Here is a 17191-nt window from a genome sequence, read left to right as displayed (position 1 = left end):
TCTTTGGAAATATGGAGTCTTGAAATATGAAATCTTTGAAATATGAATCTGGCTGGCCTTCTGTTATTAAAAAGTAAATTACTTTCATGGTTACTGGACATGTTTTAATTGAATGTAGTACTTGTAAGCTGGAGTGTTCCATTCATCTGTGTGTAAAATATGATGCCACAATATCTCCCTGTTCTTTTTCTGCTTTCCCCCTCAATCAGTATCTTCCTTTGACAATCAAATATTGTCATGGTTTAACTCCAGTCAACAACTCAGCCCCAATGGCCACTCACCCTCACTCCCCTTAGTGGGACTGGGGAGAGAATTGGAAAAATACAAGTCAGAAAACTCGTGAGTTGTGATAAAGAGAGTTTAGTAAGTAGAGCAAAAACCACATATGCAGGCAAAGCAAAATGGGAAATTCATTCACCACTTTCCATGGGCAGTTGTTCAGCCATCTTCAGGAAAGTTGTACTCCATCAAATGTAACTGTGGCTTGGGAAGACAAACTTCAGTATCCCTGAGCATCCTCCTTCATCATTTTCCCCCCAGCTTAATAAGCTGAGCATGACACCATGGATGTCCCTGTGGTCAGCAGGGGTCAGCTGTCTGGCTGTGTCCCCTTCCAGCTCCTTGTGCACCCCCAGCCTGTGCTGGTGGGGTGAGAAGCAGGAAAGGCTGGGGTGCTGTGTAAGCCCTGCTTAGCAGTACCTAATGCATCCCTGTGTTACCAGCACAAACCCAAAGCATAGCCCCGTCATTCAGTCTTATCCCTAAAACCAGCACAGATGGTTTAGCAGCCTCCAGTTCTGTGAAAAGACACATTCATGGGGCCTTCTCAGCCCCAGTTTCTTATGCATTATCCTTGGAGCTCAGGTCCTTGGAGCTCAGGGTCTCTCTTCATATGAACATACAGCACCCTGCATAATTAGCTTTGAGTTAGGCCTGTTACCATAGCACAGTTAAAATCAATTAGTACCTAGGGCAGTAAGTACCCAGCTGGATGTGCAACTGTTGTTTTCCTTTTTTATTTTTCAGTGCCAGTTTCTGTGGCTTTACAGTTGCCAGAGGTGGATTGAACAGTAGGTTTCATAAATTTTGGAAGAGCTGTGGAAAGCTAAGTGAGCATTAATCAGTGTCAGGATGGTGGATGTTAATGCTCTTTGGCATGTGTCCCCTTTTGCAGGGTGAAGATAGGCAAGCTATCAGAATTTCTTACCACCTCTTTTCATACAAATCTGAGCTTCCTGGATCCAGATTGTGACCTAAAACTGTTTGATGACCATAATGACAACTGTAATAGTCCTGACAGTGAATATGGAGACTACCCAGCAGATTTCTGTGAAAAAGGTAGTAGTGTTTTTTCACTTGGTATTTTTTTCTCTGTCAAGTTCTATCAGCAGAGCCTGGCTTTGCCTGCAGTGCAGAGTCTGCTCTGTGCACAGCTGATGGTCCTTTGGTTTTCTTGTGCACCCACCTGAGGACAGGAGAATGAGTTCATGTGTGTTCTTCCTGCATTTGTAGTGTGGCACTGACTGGCAACTGCTACAGCAAAGCTAAGTCTGGAGAGTCAGCAGGTGGGGAGGTGTGGGAGAGGTTAAAGGACTGTGAAGAGTCGTGGACAAGAGCTTGTGTGGAAGAGATTGTAGAGTCTTAGAATCATACAAGTTGGAAGAAACTTATACAATCATCAAGTCCAGCTGCGTTCTATGATCTACCAGCAAAATAAAACCCCTTTTGATTCCTTTCACAGGCAAAACTAGCTTCTAAATCTGTTTTCAATGTCCAAAATGTTTTTTTTCTTTTGTTTCCAATTTTTTTGGCTTAAAAAATCTCTTCCTTACACTATTTTTGCATATTTGAGTGTCCTTATAAATAAGCAATAATATAGTGGTGTGTTTGAATAAGAAAGTGATGATGATAAATAGTGATTTTTCTTTTTTACCTTTAAGAAACCTTTATTTTTTATGAATGTTACACTAGATAGCCAGGATGAGCTGGATCAGTATATAAATGATGTCCTGCAGAGCACAGCCCTGAAGTCATACCTGCCTCCAACTTCAAAGACAACAACTGAACCTCCTGTGTTCAGTGCAAACCATTCCACAGAGGAGATACTGTCAATAATGGCCAAGACAAAGGGCTTGGAAGTTCCAGGTATTTCTCCCTATTGTTTATTTAGTGATAATAATTTAAAAACCTGTTTTGGCTCCTACAAGGGGTAAGTTCAAGTATTTAAAAATGATACCTTTTGACATACTTGTGCCACTAGTTCTTTCCTTATAGAAATGAAATAAGAAGTTCCTTAACAAGTAAGAATGACTAAAGTTGTTGCTGTCATGTTCCCCCAGTATCCTGTGCCATGGTGTATACACAGAAAACCTGCAATGAAATGTAACATATAATCAAAATTAATGTTATGGAAGCTGCTAAAGCTTCTTAGTTGGATAGAATTTTAGGACCCAAATCAGTTAATTAATTGTTTTGTCTTTGCTTATAAAGGCAGACAAAATGTACTTTTTAATTTTAATAAAGTTGCTGTGAAATGTTTCAATACAAGAAAAACATAAATATTCACATGTACTTTCTAAATTTGTAAGAACAAATGGAGTAGAGAGGGAGCACAGTCTTTCTAACTATGCTGCATTTCTGATAGCCTGATTGGAGGGTATGCACCAAAAGAAGACTTTGACTGAATTTGTAGATAGATTCCGACATATGCATTGTTTTATATGCAGATATGTAGTATTCAATGCCCTGGTCAGTGGAATACTTCCCTTAACTTCAGTGTAAATTAATAACTTCCAAGCTTTTCTATTAGTTTTTTCTGCAATCTTTCATATGCCACATCATCTCATCCTCCATTGAATTCAGCATATATGAAGGTAACAGAGCATTATCCTGCATTTAGCATTACAATTTTAATTATGAAGTCTTAGGCCATTTTCTCCACTCATTTCCTGTTGAAATGTTTAAAACACTTGGCAGGGTCAGGTCATTTTGCTGCAGGATTTTGGACTCACAGGCCAAATAAGAGGTATCAGTTGAGCATGTGGCTCCTGAGCCTTTGACATGCTGAAATCAGAAGCTCTCAGAACAAACCTGCGAGGAGACAAAGTTCAGAACATGAGCTTGTCTCAGTTCTGCACACATCTCAGAAGCACTGCCTCTGTATTTTGACTCTTGGAGGTATTTTTATTGTTTTTACCTAGTCAAGCTGCTTCATGTAGGTGGTTTTGATTTTCATGTTACTGAAACAGTCATTTTTTTCTTTGCTTTCCAGCTGTGTCTATGTCTCTTCCCACTAAAGTTCTGAACACACACCGAAAGTCTCTGAATCTTGTTGATAATCCTCATTTCTTTGGGACAAAGGTAAAGTGTAGGAATTTTTATGCTGTTTGTGGGTTTAGGATGCAATGCCGTAGCCTTTCCTCCTGTTTTCCTTCCAAACCCTATGCCAGGTCTCATTTTTCTTCACAGACAAGCCATTTTGTCCAAGGCACTCCCTTGTTTTGGAAATTATTTTTTGGCTGGATTAAGGTTTTTTAGTCAAATAGACACTATCAAGTGGAAAGTTTTTAATTGAATGTGCAAAGCAGAAAAGAACATAATGATTGCCTAATTTTTAAAAGCCAAAAGTTAAGTCATTGTCTTTAGTTCTAGCTGAACACAAGGGGAAGGACAGGATGTTCACAGGCTTTAGAGATGTTTTCCAAGAAATGCTGCTTATAGTAACATCTGGGCAAGAGGGAATATGTGAATGTCCTTAGGGCACCAGCCAAATCCCACCTCAAGGCATGAAGATGGAGCTGTGCTGGGCACTTGTTTTGTCCTGGTATATGTGGCCAGATGCTGAGAATAGCTAAAAGAAGTTCTATCCACCCTCCTGAGGGATTCTGCTCTGCACAACGCTCTGTTTGTGGAAATGGTATTTTAAGATTATATAAAGTGCTGAACAGATTGTTAAACAAAACTTCTTTTCATCCAAGAATTCACCACAAGATTACATCCATCATCTGATTAATTATCATTTTACTTTCATGACCTTGGAAAATTTATAATGGCAATATTTGCATTCATAAAAAAACACTTATATACAGGTTAGAGATGGAACTCAAAAAGCTCTAAATTATTTCTACAAATAAAGAAAACTATCTTTCTGCTTTTCTCTTTACAAGTAACATAAGATGACAGAAAAAGTATGCAGATAAAAGTATGCAGTATCAGATTTCTTTGTTTTGTCAAAAAAGAAAAATAGATACAAGGTTCCATTCTGGGGATTGTGTTTCTTGGGGTTAGTCTCCTTTCTGTGCCTGCAGTACCCTGGCAAGAACTAAGTGATGTGTCTCTATTTCAAGTGCAGAGCTTTGTTGCAAGACTGCTGTGATTTTTTAATGCCTTTTTAATTGAAGTTACAAGAAGTTACAGATCTGCTACTTTTTTCAAGGTCATGTCTTGTGATTTTTCATCCATCTTTGTTATCAGGACCATGAAAATGTTTTGCACTTACCTAAAGATGCTCATGGTGATTTGGATTGCAGGAAGCTTGTTGATCAGCTGAAGGAATGTCCAACACTCCATGATCAAGCAGATATCTTGTACATCTTGCATATACTCAAGTAAGTTGCCTGAGTGTGAGCTTCAGCATCTTTAAGTTTGGTCACAGCTATCTGATTTTTCTTGTGCAAGAGGTTTCCACTGTTCAGGTTGTGTTTTGAGGGGACAGTGGAAATATTTTGTGCTTTAACAAGCATATTTTCAGTTAGTTTGATTACAGGAATTATTTGGATACAAAAGAAGACTTGTGTAAATTCTAAAGTTGATTGGCTCACAGTTACAAGTATATAAAGTCTCCAGGGCTCACAAATTAGATGCACAAATCCTTTCCATGAGTGAGAACACACTCTGCTATATTTGTGGCACTCCATTTGAAGTTCACAAAGATTTGGTGTGATTTTCATACACAATAATGAAAGTGGAGGGAAAATTCATCTTGTAATTTTCTAACTAAAGGCAAAATGCAATTTTAATGAGTGTTCACTATTTTTCCTCTAATCTCTTTGCATATTTAGGTATAAAACTGGCTAAAATTTGATACTTTTTAAAACATTCTTGGAAGCAGTCTGGACCCATCTGCTGGAGTTAGTAAACACCTGCTATTTAATGTGTTTTATGGGAACAAAATGCAAATAGAAACAACAGAATCATCTTCTGAAGTGTGTTTATTGAACTTTTTTTTTTTTCCTGTGCAGAATACTGCTGGAACCTGTCAGGTAGTTAGCTTTTGGTGGAAAGACAAGTATGTGTTAATCACAGATGGTCTTCCCTACTGCTACAAAGACTGCATTTTTGTTTATTTTAGTCTGTCTCCTGTGTGGACATCTTTGATCTTCTTGATTTCCCAAACAAAATGTTTAGCATCCTCTCTTAAAGAGTAAAGGAAATCCTATAAAAAATATGTTTTGTTGTTTTACTGCATGTAACACCAGTAATTTCACCAAGGGAGACTCTGTTGAGCAGGCAGATGGTCCTCTGGTGGACTCTGTCAGCAGGAGTTGAAAAGTCATTCTGTGACAGTTCAAAACATTACCAAAGAGAAGCTATAATGCATTGAATTTCAGAAGTGAATTTCAAAAGTGAATTTCAAAGGAAGAGAAATCTCCTTTGCTTTTTTCAGTAATGGCATAAGCAACACAGAAGTTTAGTTAATGACTAAGAAAGAGGAATGGCTAAAAAATCCCCCTGAAGGATCTGGAAAATGGGTGTAGTCTTCAGCAGCACTGAAGGTATTGTTGAGTTCTGCTCTGACAAAGCACTACCTGGAGTGTTCCTGCAGCAAACTGTCCGTGTGAATGCTCAATTTAAAGCCTAGTAGGAAATCCTTCAGGTGGTTCCTTTTCAAGGTGCTGGCTCACAGCTGAGTGAGTGCTCAAGTCAGTGTGAAAGTTCCTGGTATCAAGAGGATTTTGTCCACACAGAGTCAATCTGTGGTGAAGGCACAGATGTCCCATTTGATATTTATTTGGTATTTAATGTCACCAACATGAGCAAAGCAGTCAAAATACAGCCATGTGATAAAGTTTAGCATTGTGCCTGATGACAATCGCCTCCTGTTTGTTTTGTGGCAGAGGTGCTGACTGGGACACACAGCTGGATGGACAGTATGGGGTCACTGTCCACTGCCTCCTCAATGAGCTCTACAGAAAGGCAGGCCTCAATCAGGAGTGGGGCTTAATCCGTTACATTTCTGGCATACTCAAAAAGAGAGTTGAAGTCCTGGCTGAGGTATGAAATACAAATAATCCTGGTTCAGTTTCCTGCCTGGGAACAGAGATAGAACTACCAGTTGACTGTTTGTGCTTGTCCTTCTGGTTTTACTTTGCAACATACAAAGTGCAGCATTTTAAATTAAATATTGGTTGTTTCTCTGATCTAGAGTCTTACTACATCCTTATCTTTCATCTGTACTGCAAACTGTGCTAATGTTGGCATGGACTGAGAATGTCACACTGTAAATAGTTGTGAAAGCTTCATTTCATCTCTGTTAATTGGAGAACCTTAACTATGTGCTTTGAATGCTGCAGTTGTCACTGGTAATTGTCTGTTGCTGTTGTGATGGTATGAACACTTCTGGAGCACTGCTTTGTCAGGGTGCTGGTGATGACACAAAAACATGTTCTGCCCATTTCCATCCCCTTGGGTCAACAGTCTGCCTTGTGAATGGATGTTTGGAACCATTTAAATATCTGTGACTATTAAGTGGTAACAAGAAAAATCCACTGTTTTCCAAGAGTACAGACATGATTTTGATCATTACAAAAAGGTTTCCTCCCAAGTATTCTGAAAGTATTTTTTAATTTTCTAGTAATCCCTTGCATATTTCTGAGGAGCTCTTTCTGTAATTCCTGGCCATTTTCAAGGCTCTGTGTCACATCTAGGATGCCTTATTTTAGTGACAGTCCTGTCTGTGGGGAGCAGTTTGGGATAATCACTGTGCATGATACTTCATTAAGCACAGAACTTTTTGCCTTCTCAAGACACAATGGACGAGCAGTACAGACATGCTCACAAAAAGCTTTGTACGTTAACTTGAAAAGGACAAAGAACTGGGGAGGAGGAAAAGAGATTATCTGTTTTCTTCCATGTTAAGGCAGTGAAAATAGACTCTTCAAAATCAGAGGAACACTGCTCTGTGATGTTTTTTGATTCAGGATACTACAACAGGTAAACTGAACGTCTGCTTTTAAAGGAGGTCAATATGAACGAGTAAACACTGTGGTACTGGGGGAAGTACCTATTTCAGACTGTATCAGAATGTGGTGCAGTATGCTGGGTGCTTATTTTAGGAGATATGTTAGTACACAGGATTTTTTTAACTAATGCTGCCAAACTTTTCACTGATTAAAAATATTATTGTCTTAAATAAAGAACAAAACTTTATCATATGATAAAGGATGAAAGCCTTTATTGATCTGCCAGCCCCACTAGAGTTCCTAATCTTATCATTGTGCTGCTGATTTCACTGAGCAGGGAAACAGGCTGCTTTCAAACTCTCTTAACCCTGTTGACCTCAGGAGATCTTTGGCAACTATTTAACAGCATTCTGCTGGATTTGTGTGTCTGGTAATTAATAGAAATGCATTTAAATATTGCTAAAGAAATGTAATTAACTTGATTTGGTGAATTAAAAGCCATATCACTTCCACATGACACAGAGAAAGGTCTCTTGCTTTTTGTCCCCTTATGGCAGGCATGCACAGACCTTCTGTCACACCACAAGCAACTTACAGTGGGCCTGCCCCCAGAACCCCGTGAGAAAATCATTACCACGTAAGTGGGAGCTCTGCCTTGGGCACAGGCTGCCCTTCATCTTCCTGTGGTACCTTCCTGCTGCTATTATCTTCTTTTAATCCTTACTCCTTGCCCTCAAAGGGATTTGTAGCCAGCCAGGTAGAATTGTAGGCACCTTTGTTCTGGGTGATTTGATGCCAGTGAAGAATTTAATAGCTGGTTGTGCTGAATCACTGCTACCTGTGGTTTGACTTCTTGCAGCCCTCTGCCCCCTGAGGAGCTCACAGATCTCATTTATGAAGCCAGTGGCCAAGACATCAGCATTGCAGTCCTGACACAGGTATGCAGCCTGTGCAAAAGGCTTCTTGGGCTGTGCCAGTGCTGTGCCAGTGTTTGCTCTGAGGCAGGGGAAGCCATGAAGGCACTCTGACAGGTGCCTTTGTGGATCTGTGCTTACAGGAGATAATTATGTACCTGGCCATGTACGTCCGCTCCCAGCCCAGCCTTTTTGTGGAGATGCTGCGGCTCCGCATTGGTCTGATAATCCAGGTGATGGCCACTGAGCTGGCACGGAGTCTCAAATGCTCAGGTAGGAAGCAGCTTCATTGTAAGGGTACTTATGGTAGCATTTTTGCTTCACCCTTTGTGGCTGATCTTTTCATTGATATGTATTAATTCCTTCTACTAACCTCTTAGTTCATATGTGCAGTTACAAACCTTGAAAATCACTTTTTTTTTTTTTTTATTTAACAAAAGATTTATCTCCTCCCAGCAACCAGTTATTCAAAGAATATCAGAGAATATTCTTTATGGAATAACTCTGTCTCTGGAATTTAGGTCCACCTGTCACCTGCTGTTGGGAGATAGCTGTCATACCTTTCCAAGTGATCTTGTTCTGTAAGGGAGCAACTGCTTTCTCATCATGAGCTACAGTGAAGTTTTGCACAAGCTAGGGCATAATAAAGATTAATGCAAATAATGTTATTTCTGTGGAGTGTTTGTGGTTTAGTAATGAAATATATTTTCTATGAAATGTGCCTACGTATTAATTTTTTAAAGGAAGGGCTAGCAAATGAGTAAAATGTGATTGGACTTCATTCATAGTTTCCTTAGCCAGCTTTATAGCTTGTTGTCTTCCCAGTGACATTTGTCATTCTGTTTTATTTTATTTTGTTTAACTAGGTGAAGAAGCTTCAGAGAGCTTGATGAATCTAAGCCCCTTTGATATGAAAAGTCTCCTACATCATATTCTCAGTGGGAAAGAGTTTGGAGTGGAAAGAAGCTGTAAGTTGTTCATTTTTATGTTAAGTTAGATTGCCTTGCAAGTGGGGATCTATTCTTTCTGCATGTAAAATAAAGGTATAGGTAATGTATTAATCATGGGTGACCAGTGCACGTGTATGTCTGCTGTGAAATAAACAAAACACATATGGTGGAAGCTATCCTGCACTGAAATAAGATTGTATCAAGTTTTCAGTAATAGGAAGGCAAACTTTTAAAATGAAGACATTTTATGGAACCAGAACAAAAGCCATTAAAAGGTCATATCTAACCTGCCTTCAAGTAGCATGTCTTTGATGCCCACATATTCATGACTGGCACATCAGCTGTCTCCTGGGCTCTTCTGTAGACCCTCAGAGACTCGTTGCAATTCTGACTAAATTTACAATTGCTCACTGTCCTGGAAAATCAGTTTCTGGATATCCAAGAATGGATTGAGGCCCCTTACTTGATACAATCAGATTTGAACTCTTGATGTGTTTCTGTGAAAGGATGCTGTCACCAAGAACATTGCACATTTCTGAAATGATTTGTGTTTACTTCTTAGATAGAATTTAATCTATTTTTCTACCCCTAGAATGTTAAAAATGTCCATTTGCTTCTTCAGTGCGACCTGTAGATTCTTCTTCATCCAGCCCTGCAATTTCTATTCATGAGATGGGGCATTCTGGAGCAACCAAAACAGAAAGAAGTGGTATTACTAAATTGAAGAGTGAGATGAAGCAGGTGAGGGTTTTCTGTCAATGCTCATCAGAAAATACAGCTGTTCTGGAACTGTGATATGTCAGGTTTTATTCCTGCTAATTAACAGAAATTTCCAAAGTTGCTTTGATTTTAAAACTGATCACTAAATAGAAGGCGGTTAAGGGATGTTTCCTCCAAAAATGTTCTTCCTCTTTTGTTCTTGTTTCACATGCTGAATATAGAAGAACTTGATCAAACTGTAATGCATTCATGTTGTCCACTGTAAAAACAGCTCTTCTATCATGTTTAGCTAAGGGAAAGTCAGATGAACAAAGAGAAGCTTTTATGCAGTGTTCATTCTTCTACTTGGCCCAAGGGGCAAAACTGGACCACATGCCTTTTGGAAAAGATCCATGTGGAAAAGGAATCTTGTTTTGTTTTTTTGTTTTCTTCTGGTTCTGTTTCTTGAGGAATGGAGGATGATTACTGCTAGAATTTATACATGCATATTCAAGTCCAATAGTTTAAATTATACTTTAAATTATTTAAATTAACTGAGTATATGGAGAGATCATAGAAAACACAACCAAAATACTCTGAATGAATGTAACTGATGGTTTTATTATGAGTGATTTGATTTCTCTATTTTGTGTCTCTATCAGATATAATTTTCTTGTGCTTTAAATAAATAGGAAGGTAGTGGTCAAATAAAATACATTTGTAAGAATGGTTTTATTTTTCCTCATGGGTTATTCAAACTAGGGAGAGAAAGCACCAAGAGACCTTATTGCAGCCTTGCAATATATAAAGGAGGCTTAAAGGAAAGATGAAGAGATGCTTTTTGCCAAGGCCTCTAGTGACAGGATAAGGGGCAACAGTTTGAAACTGAAAGGGCGGGTTTAGATTAGATGCAAGGACACTTTTTTAATGAAGGGGGAGAGGCAATGGAACAGATTGCCCCATGAACTTGTGGATGCCGTGTCCCTGGAAATGTATAAGGTCAGATTGGATGGGGCTTTGAGCAGCCTAATCTAAGGAAATATTTGATGTTTTCCTTTGACTGATGAAACAGATTGAATAAACCTTCAGAAAGGAGTGGCATTTTTACATGGTCTTAACAGGAAGCATTTTCTGGTGGCAGTAAAGATCAGTTAATGATTCTTCACGGGACATGGTCAGGCAGGGAAGCAGAGATCCCAGACCTGGTTGCTGTGTTTGAGCTGTGCCACTGCTGCAGCATCATCGTGGGTGTGGGGAGGCTGTGAAGGTGCTGCTGGCTGTGCTGCACTGGCCCCGAGGTGGCCTTGGAGGTCGGTCTGAGCAGGGCTCCCAGTCAAATGGTGTATCTGGAATTGGGGCCTTTCCAGGAAGGAGGAGGGACAAGGCACTAGATGGCAGCATTATTTTGCTTGAAACACAGAGGTGGGCCTGAGCTGGAATACTTGGACCTCTCTTGACATTATGAACACAGTTCCTTTGTTGTTTTCACATTCCACAGAAACTTGGTATTTTGCACAGAGGAGTCAGCTGGGTTTATTTTTGTACCCCCCTCCACTTTGCCCTTCCTGCTGCTTCCTGCCACATCTCACTGCATTCTCTGAATAATTGACCAGCAGCTAATGCAGTGACACTTTGGCAGGGGGTAGGGTGGGGTGGTGCAGAATACACTTTGTTATTACAAGGAATATTTCAAGTGCTTGTACTAACATCTCTGGAGTGTTGAGCAAATGCAGCTCCCTCTTTTGTGGCTGTTCTTTCTTCAGTCAGAACCATTAACAATGAATGTGAAGGCATGGCTTGGGGTGGGCAATTAGAGGAAAGTGCTCAAAGTCTGAGGTGCTGCATCCACATTTCAGCAAAAAATTGCCTTGCAGCTTTTTGTTTAGTGCTGTCCATCCAGTTGGCAGCCTGCTGTCTCTCCAGCAAGATGACCTTCTCATGCAAAGAGAAGCTGGTGGCATTGCAACAAATGGGGAATGGAAGTAGGGAGCTCAGTTTTTCCCTCAGCCCCAGGCCACAGGAAGCTTTTGCTTGCATCTTAATCTGGTTTTTGTGCTGGCCACGCTGGGAGCTCCATGGGTGGCTTGGGCTGCCAAACAGGCTCCTGGCATGGTGGGCTGTGCCTCATGGTGGCCCTGGGAATCAGCAGCAGCTGCCCTGGTATCAGCTGCAGTGCAGCACTGCATGAGGCCAAGGGTTGCTGCAGTTTTTCCCTGAGTCCCTGAGGTTATGCTCTATTTCTTGTCTTCGCAGCTGTGTGTTACCTAACCTTGTCTGTGTTCTGTTCTCCTGCCTGTCTGATGTTGATGTCTGGTTTTGTTTTGTAGTTCTTTCATGAGGGGCACTCCATGTCCAGCAGCATGTTTGCTTCCACGGTAAAACACCATCTGTAGCTCTGCACCTGCTCTTCACCCTGTGTGTGTTTGTGTGGAAGGGTCTTAGTTCTAGACACCTCCTGTCTTCTCCTGCCTAAAACCTTGTTTTCAAACCCTTCCTCTTTGTCTTGTTTCCATTGGGAACCAATTCTTATTAGTAATGTCCTAATAGAAGTTGAGTCTCATGTTTAGACACACTTAGTTTTTCTCCAGCTTAAGCAGTTGTAGCAGATAAAGTCTATAGCAGATTTAGCTACTTGATAGTGGATTGTTACAGGTGTCTTCAGCATGTAAAAGTAATGCAGTGTTGATAAATGCTGACAGCCTCTGGACAGTGGGGAGCCCAGAATAGCTTCCAGTTGCAGATATAGGGGTTGCATGGGTATCTCTTCAAGAAGTCATCTTCTTTCAAGGCAGAGAACTGTAGCTCTTCCTAAGCTCTCACTGTCTGCATCTTCAGACTTACTGTCAGTGGCACACCTCCCAAACGCCCTAAAAACACAGCTGCAGAGCAGGGAGTTCTGTCTGGCATGGTCAGTTTGCAGGGCAAAGAGCAGCAAACATTGGAATATCAAAGGAGCACCACGTGTGCCTCATGGACGCTAGTAGCAGTGGAAATGGACTGTTTGCTGCTGGGGACTTCTTTGCACAGCTTGGCTATGTAGAGTCTATGAGCCTGCACTTTCCAAACATGCAGTTTGCAGTCATTCTCCTCCTTCCCCACAACATTGCTCAGGTAGCTTCTTATTTGGAGATAAGGGGATTTAAGATGGCACTTTCAGAGAAGTCCTTTATGGGCTGAAGGTAACAAGTATCAAAAGGGAAGGAGAACACAGAAGAGTACAGTCTCTGGGAGTGCAAGGAATGGGCAGACTGTGTGTGTGAAAATCACAACAGCAATTTGGTGGTATTGCCCCAAGTTTGAAAATTATCTGCTGCCTAACTTAGCGTTCAGACCTGGTAGAGTAAAATAATAGAGCAACAAGGGCAATAAAGGAAACAAGGCTAATACATACAGAGAGGCAGGCATGATGATTTTGTGGCTTCATCAAGTCAATTTTTAATCTACTTACTTTAATGGAGCTTTTGCATGAGGGCCTCTCTTGCTGGATTTATGATGCTTTGATAGTTTTACAGCACTGAGCCCCATGTCCAAGTGAATGGGACCTCCCTGCAGATCCCCCCACCTTGCACACCAGTGACACTGCCCTGGAGGCAGCTTGGGCTTGTTAAAATAGTCAGATGTTGCATTAAACCAAGCAGTGAAGTTGACTGGGTTATGCCACACTGAAGTGCTTGCCTGCCTTGTTGAGAAATGATGGAAGTACTGGAGAAATGAAACTTGTTGCAAAGGGGAGAGATGGGGGTGAAGGATCAGTCCCATCCCATCATCCTGTATGACACCAAGGCCTGTATTTTTTCCTGGTTCCCAGGTAGCATTAGAACAGAAAAGTATTGGCCAGGAGTGGCACTTGGGATGGTAGAAAGCAACTAACCCAAGCTTTAATGTCCTTACAGAGGGGCAGTACTCCATCCTCTCCCACCAGCTCTTCTCCGACTGGCTCCGGTGGGGACATGAGCTGGGGGGACAGAAAAGGGCAGTGGCTGCGCAGAAGGAGGCTGGATGGTGCTATTAACAGAGTCCCTGTTGGCTTTTATGAGAAAGTGTGGAAGATCCTTCAGAAGGTAAGCTGAATGCTGTGGAGGAAGCAAACAAGCTGTAACTTGTGGAAGTTGGTTGGCAGGTGGAAACCAGAGTCTCTGGTAGAAGGGTGTCTCTAGAACACAAGCTCATGTGTTTCTTTGAAAGTGTGTTTGTTTTTCTCTGAAACCACCAATGCTGAATTTTGGCTGAATGACTCTGTTCCACTGCTGCCTGTTGTGCATGCCCTGGCCTAAGGCACATTGTCAGTGCACCTAAAGGGCACTGCAGTGCAATGCAGCTCCGTGCTCCAGGCCAGAAAAGCTGTGAGAAATGAAGTAGGAAACTGCTCTAACTTTTCCCGAATATATTGAGACCTCTTGCTGGATCTTCTGAGCTGTATGGCATTCTTAATATTTTTGTTTGGTTGGTTTGTTTTAAGTGAAAAGTAAGTCCTTGCCAGCAGCTTGGATATCAGGGGTATAGAAATGTAAAAATAAATGCAACTCTCCAGGAAGAAGGAGAAGGGAATTACAAATTTTAACTTATTTCAAAGTGATTATGCACCTGCTTTTCTGTTTTGCTGGATCCAGGCCAGCATTTGGCACCTTGCAGCACTGAGCTGTTCATGCTTGCTTAGTTGGGAAAAGAGTGCATCACCAATTTAGGTTGGTTTGTCCTTCTAAAATTCCTTACACTGAAGCTGTTAGTGTTGATATCAGCCAAGACAAATCATAAATGACCTCTTGGCTATTTACTAATAGGATCTTCCAGCAGAGTGAGCGTCACTTCTGACCTAATGTAATAGCTGGAAGTAATTGTATGTTTTTTCTGGCTGTTAAAATTAATTGTGCTTATCTTCAATATTTCATTCTTAAAATCTTTTTGATTTTAAAATCTGTCTCCTCTTCTTGGTATGTTTCTATTCTGTACCTCACATACAGATGTGTCCCTCTTTAACCTGCCTTTTCACCATTAAGGTTTTGTCATGGTTTCCTTTATACCACTTGTTATTTCTCTCCCCCAGTGGTTGACATCCTGAGGTGTGGTGTCCTGGATCTGAAACACATAACTAAATATTGTTCTAGTGAAAATGAAAAAACGTTCTTGCTTTTGTGGTCTGTTGTCTTGCTTTTGTGTTATCTTTATTTCCAAACCCCTTCCAGCAGAATGCTCCCATTGATTTGTTCCCTCCTTTGTGTGCCTTTGCTGTAGTGGCTCCTGAGGTGCTCTGCTTCATTAGCTGGGCTGGAGCACAGCATGCTCTGGTGTGTCATGTCAGGCTATTTCTAATCTTTGCCAGTTACATAATAACTTCTGCAGGAAGGATAAAATAATATTTTTGAATAGGGCTTTTTGTGTCATTTGAGGGTTTTTTGCTTTGCTTATTTTTTTCCTAACTGAAAGTTTTTACATATTGGCTTAGAACAGAGAACCCTCAGATTGACTTGCAACAACAGTAATTTCTGTTCACTCTTGAAATGTTTCAGTGCCATGGTCTGTCCATTGATGGGTATGTCCTTCCTTCTTCAACCACCAGAGAGGTACAGTAAAATGCCCATGATTTTCTAGCCACATGTCTGAATATTTGGATTGACAGTGTAAGATGCAGCAGAGCCTCTGTTACAGATTATTGGTTTTACTTTTAGAACATCTGGACCTTCCCCCAGCACTTCTGCCAGCTTCTCTGGGTCTGTGCAGGTGAATTCCTGCCGGGCAGGCCTGGGAGGAGGCTTGTGACAGTTTTCCCTTTGCCTTTTCACACCCTCCCTGTCCCCCTGTGCCCACTGGGAGGCTCCAGAGAGGGAGGCTGACCCAGCCCTTAGGGGGAAGGTGAGGCAGCACAGACTTGCTGGAATAAAGAGGACATGTTACTTGCTACTTATTTTTTTTTTATATGCTGCAACAGCAGGCAGTGACTTTTGGCTTCACAATCTCAGAAGTAAATACCAGTTAAGGATGATTGTTTCTAACCAAAGCTTTAGCTCTTTAAATCCATAATATTTCTTTGCATTTTTTTCTTAGCTGGATTCTGTCTTTAGGTGCTCTGGCAAATTTTGAATTCACGTCTATAAAACAAACTCTTGTGAATAGGAATCCATCAGTGCAAGAGTGCTGCTTGTGTGCCCAAGACTGAGTGTTTCCCTCAGATTTGTCTTTGGCTTCCTTCTTTTCTGAGGAACTGTGGTAACAGTGGTAACAGCTGAAGAGAGGAGCTGAAATTTTCTGCCAAATTTAAATGGTGGGGTTTGTGGCTTTTTTTCCAGAAAGGAGAGCTTTATTTATCCCTATTGTGTAGATAAAGAGCCTTCTATTTTTAGCCTGTCAGACCTGGACAGTATCTAATTTTGCTGTTTAAAGCAATTGAATAAAATAAGCACAAACTTCCTAAGGCAACATAACATCCCCAGAGCTATGCCACTGCAAATTAAGCTGCTCTGCAAACAGAAGAGTGCTATTCCTGCATGGCAAAGCTCAGGGGTTATTTAAAAATCATCCCTCTAAGCAGGTGGTTGTTTTTAAAACTCAGTACTAAGTTTGGCTTTGCAACTCACCTGCAATGCCAGAAAGAAACATACAAGGCAGGGTGTGAGACCACAGCCTGAGGAGCAAAGAGTTAATGTGCCAGCTAAGCCTCAGCAGCACTGAGTGTAAGTGAGATGTGTGTGATGGGTGCAGGGCTGGAGCAGGCTCTGGACGTTGTGTAACTGTTTGCAGAATCAGGTCTGGCAGCACGAAAACTTTCTGTAAGTGCTAAATCTGCACAAACACTTTGTTCGCTTCAGTCAGTCTGCCCCTGTGTGCAGAGAGGAGCATATGTTTCAGTGCTTGCAGGAGGTGAGGAGCTAGTCTTTTGGATTTGGCAGTTTGTCTTTCCATTTCCACTCAAATTTGGCAGATGACCCCGTGTGAAATCAAGTTTGCAGTGCACATGGAGTCAGTGCTGAACCACGTGCCCCAGCCCGAGTACAGGCAGCTGCTGGTGGAGGCCATCCTGGTGCTGACCTTCCTGTCGGACATCGAGGTCAGCAGCATCGGGGGCATCATCCACGTGGACAGAATCGTGCACATGGCCAATGACCTCTTTCTGCAGGAGCTGGTGAGCTCAAAGGGCAGTGGGGGGAAGCCTCCCCCTTTCAAAATTATCCCCTGCTCTTTTTTTAATGTGTGTGATGAACTTGATTTTATCCTGGCTCTTCCTCCTACAAAGGCAGACCAAATCACTTAAATATCTTCTGGAAATATATTTGGGAAAACTAATGTAAGAATAAATTTGTAGTGGCTAACAACCTCTGAAGTACAAGAGGAGATTGAAGTGAAGTCCTGCTTTATCAAGGCATTGCTATTACCAATATTTGAGTAATCCCACACATTCCTCCCCAAAGGACAAAAATCCATGAAGTTATATGTTCTTCATTTACTTGCACTG

At 41.3% G+C, this 17191-nt stretch overlaps 1 protein-coding gene across 1 annotated transcript in view; it reads left to right on the top strand.

The window, feature by feature from the left end:
- The window catches only part of PHKA2 (phosphorylase kinase regulatory subunit alpha 2), a 44344-nt gene that overhangs the window by 23075 nt on the left and 4078 nt on the right, over positions 1-17191 (top strand). Inside the window, exons 18-30 of the mRNA XM_058800613.1 lie at positions 1175-1338; positions 1972-2145; positions 3272-3360; positions 4474-4607; positions 6117-6273; positions 7739-7818; positions 8041-8119; positions 8239-8368; positions 8962-9063; positions 9668-9786; positions 13638-13805; positions 15252-15305; positions 16661-16861. Of these exons, the coding sequence (XP_058656596.1) occupies positions 1175-1338; positions 1972-2145; positions 3272-3360; positions 4474-4607; positions 6117-6273; positions 7739-7818; positions 8041-8119; positions 8239-8368; positions 8962-9063; positions 9668-9786; positions 13638-13805; positions 15252-15305; positions 16661-16861 (1651 nt within the window). The remainder of the gene's footprint in view (positions 1-1174; positions 1339-1971; positions 2146-3271; positions 3361-4473; positions 4608-6116; positions 6274-7738; positions 7819-8040; positions 8120-8238; positions 8369-8961; positions 9064-9667; positions 9787-13637; positions 13806-15251; positions 15306-16660; positions 16862-17191) is intronic.

Source organism: Ammospiza caudacuta, chromosome 2 (genome assembly GCF_027887145.1).
Source record: "Ammospiza caudacuta isolate bAmmCau1 chromosome 2, bAmmCau1.pri, whole genome shotgun sequence".
Taxonomy (NCBI): domain Eukaryota; kingdom Metazoa; phylum Chordata; class Aves; order Passeriformes; family Passerellidae; genus Ammospiza; species Ammospiza caudacuta.
This window is presented reverse-complemented; position numbering and strand designations above follow the sequence as displayed.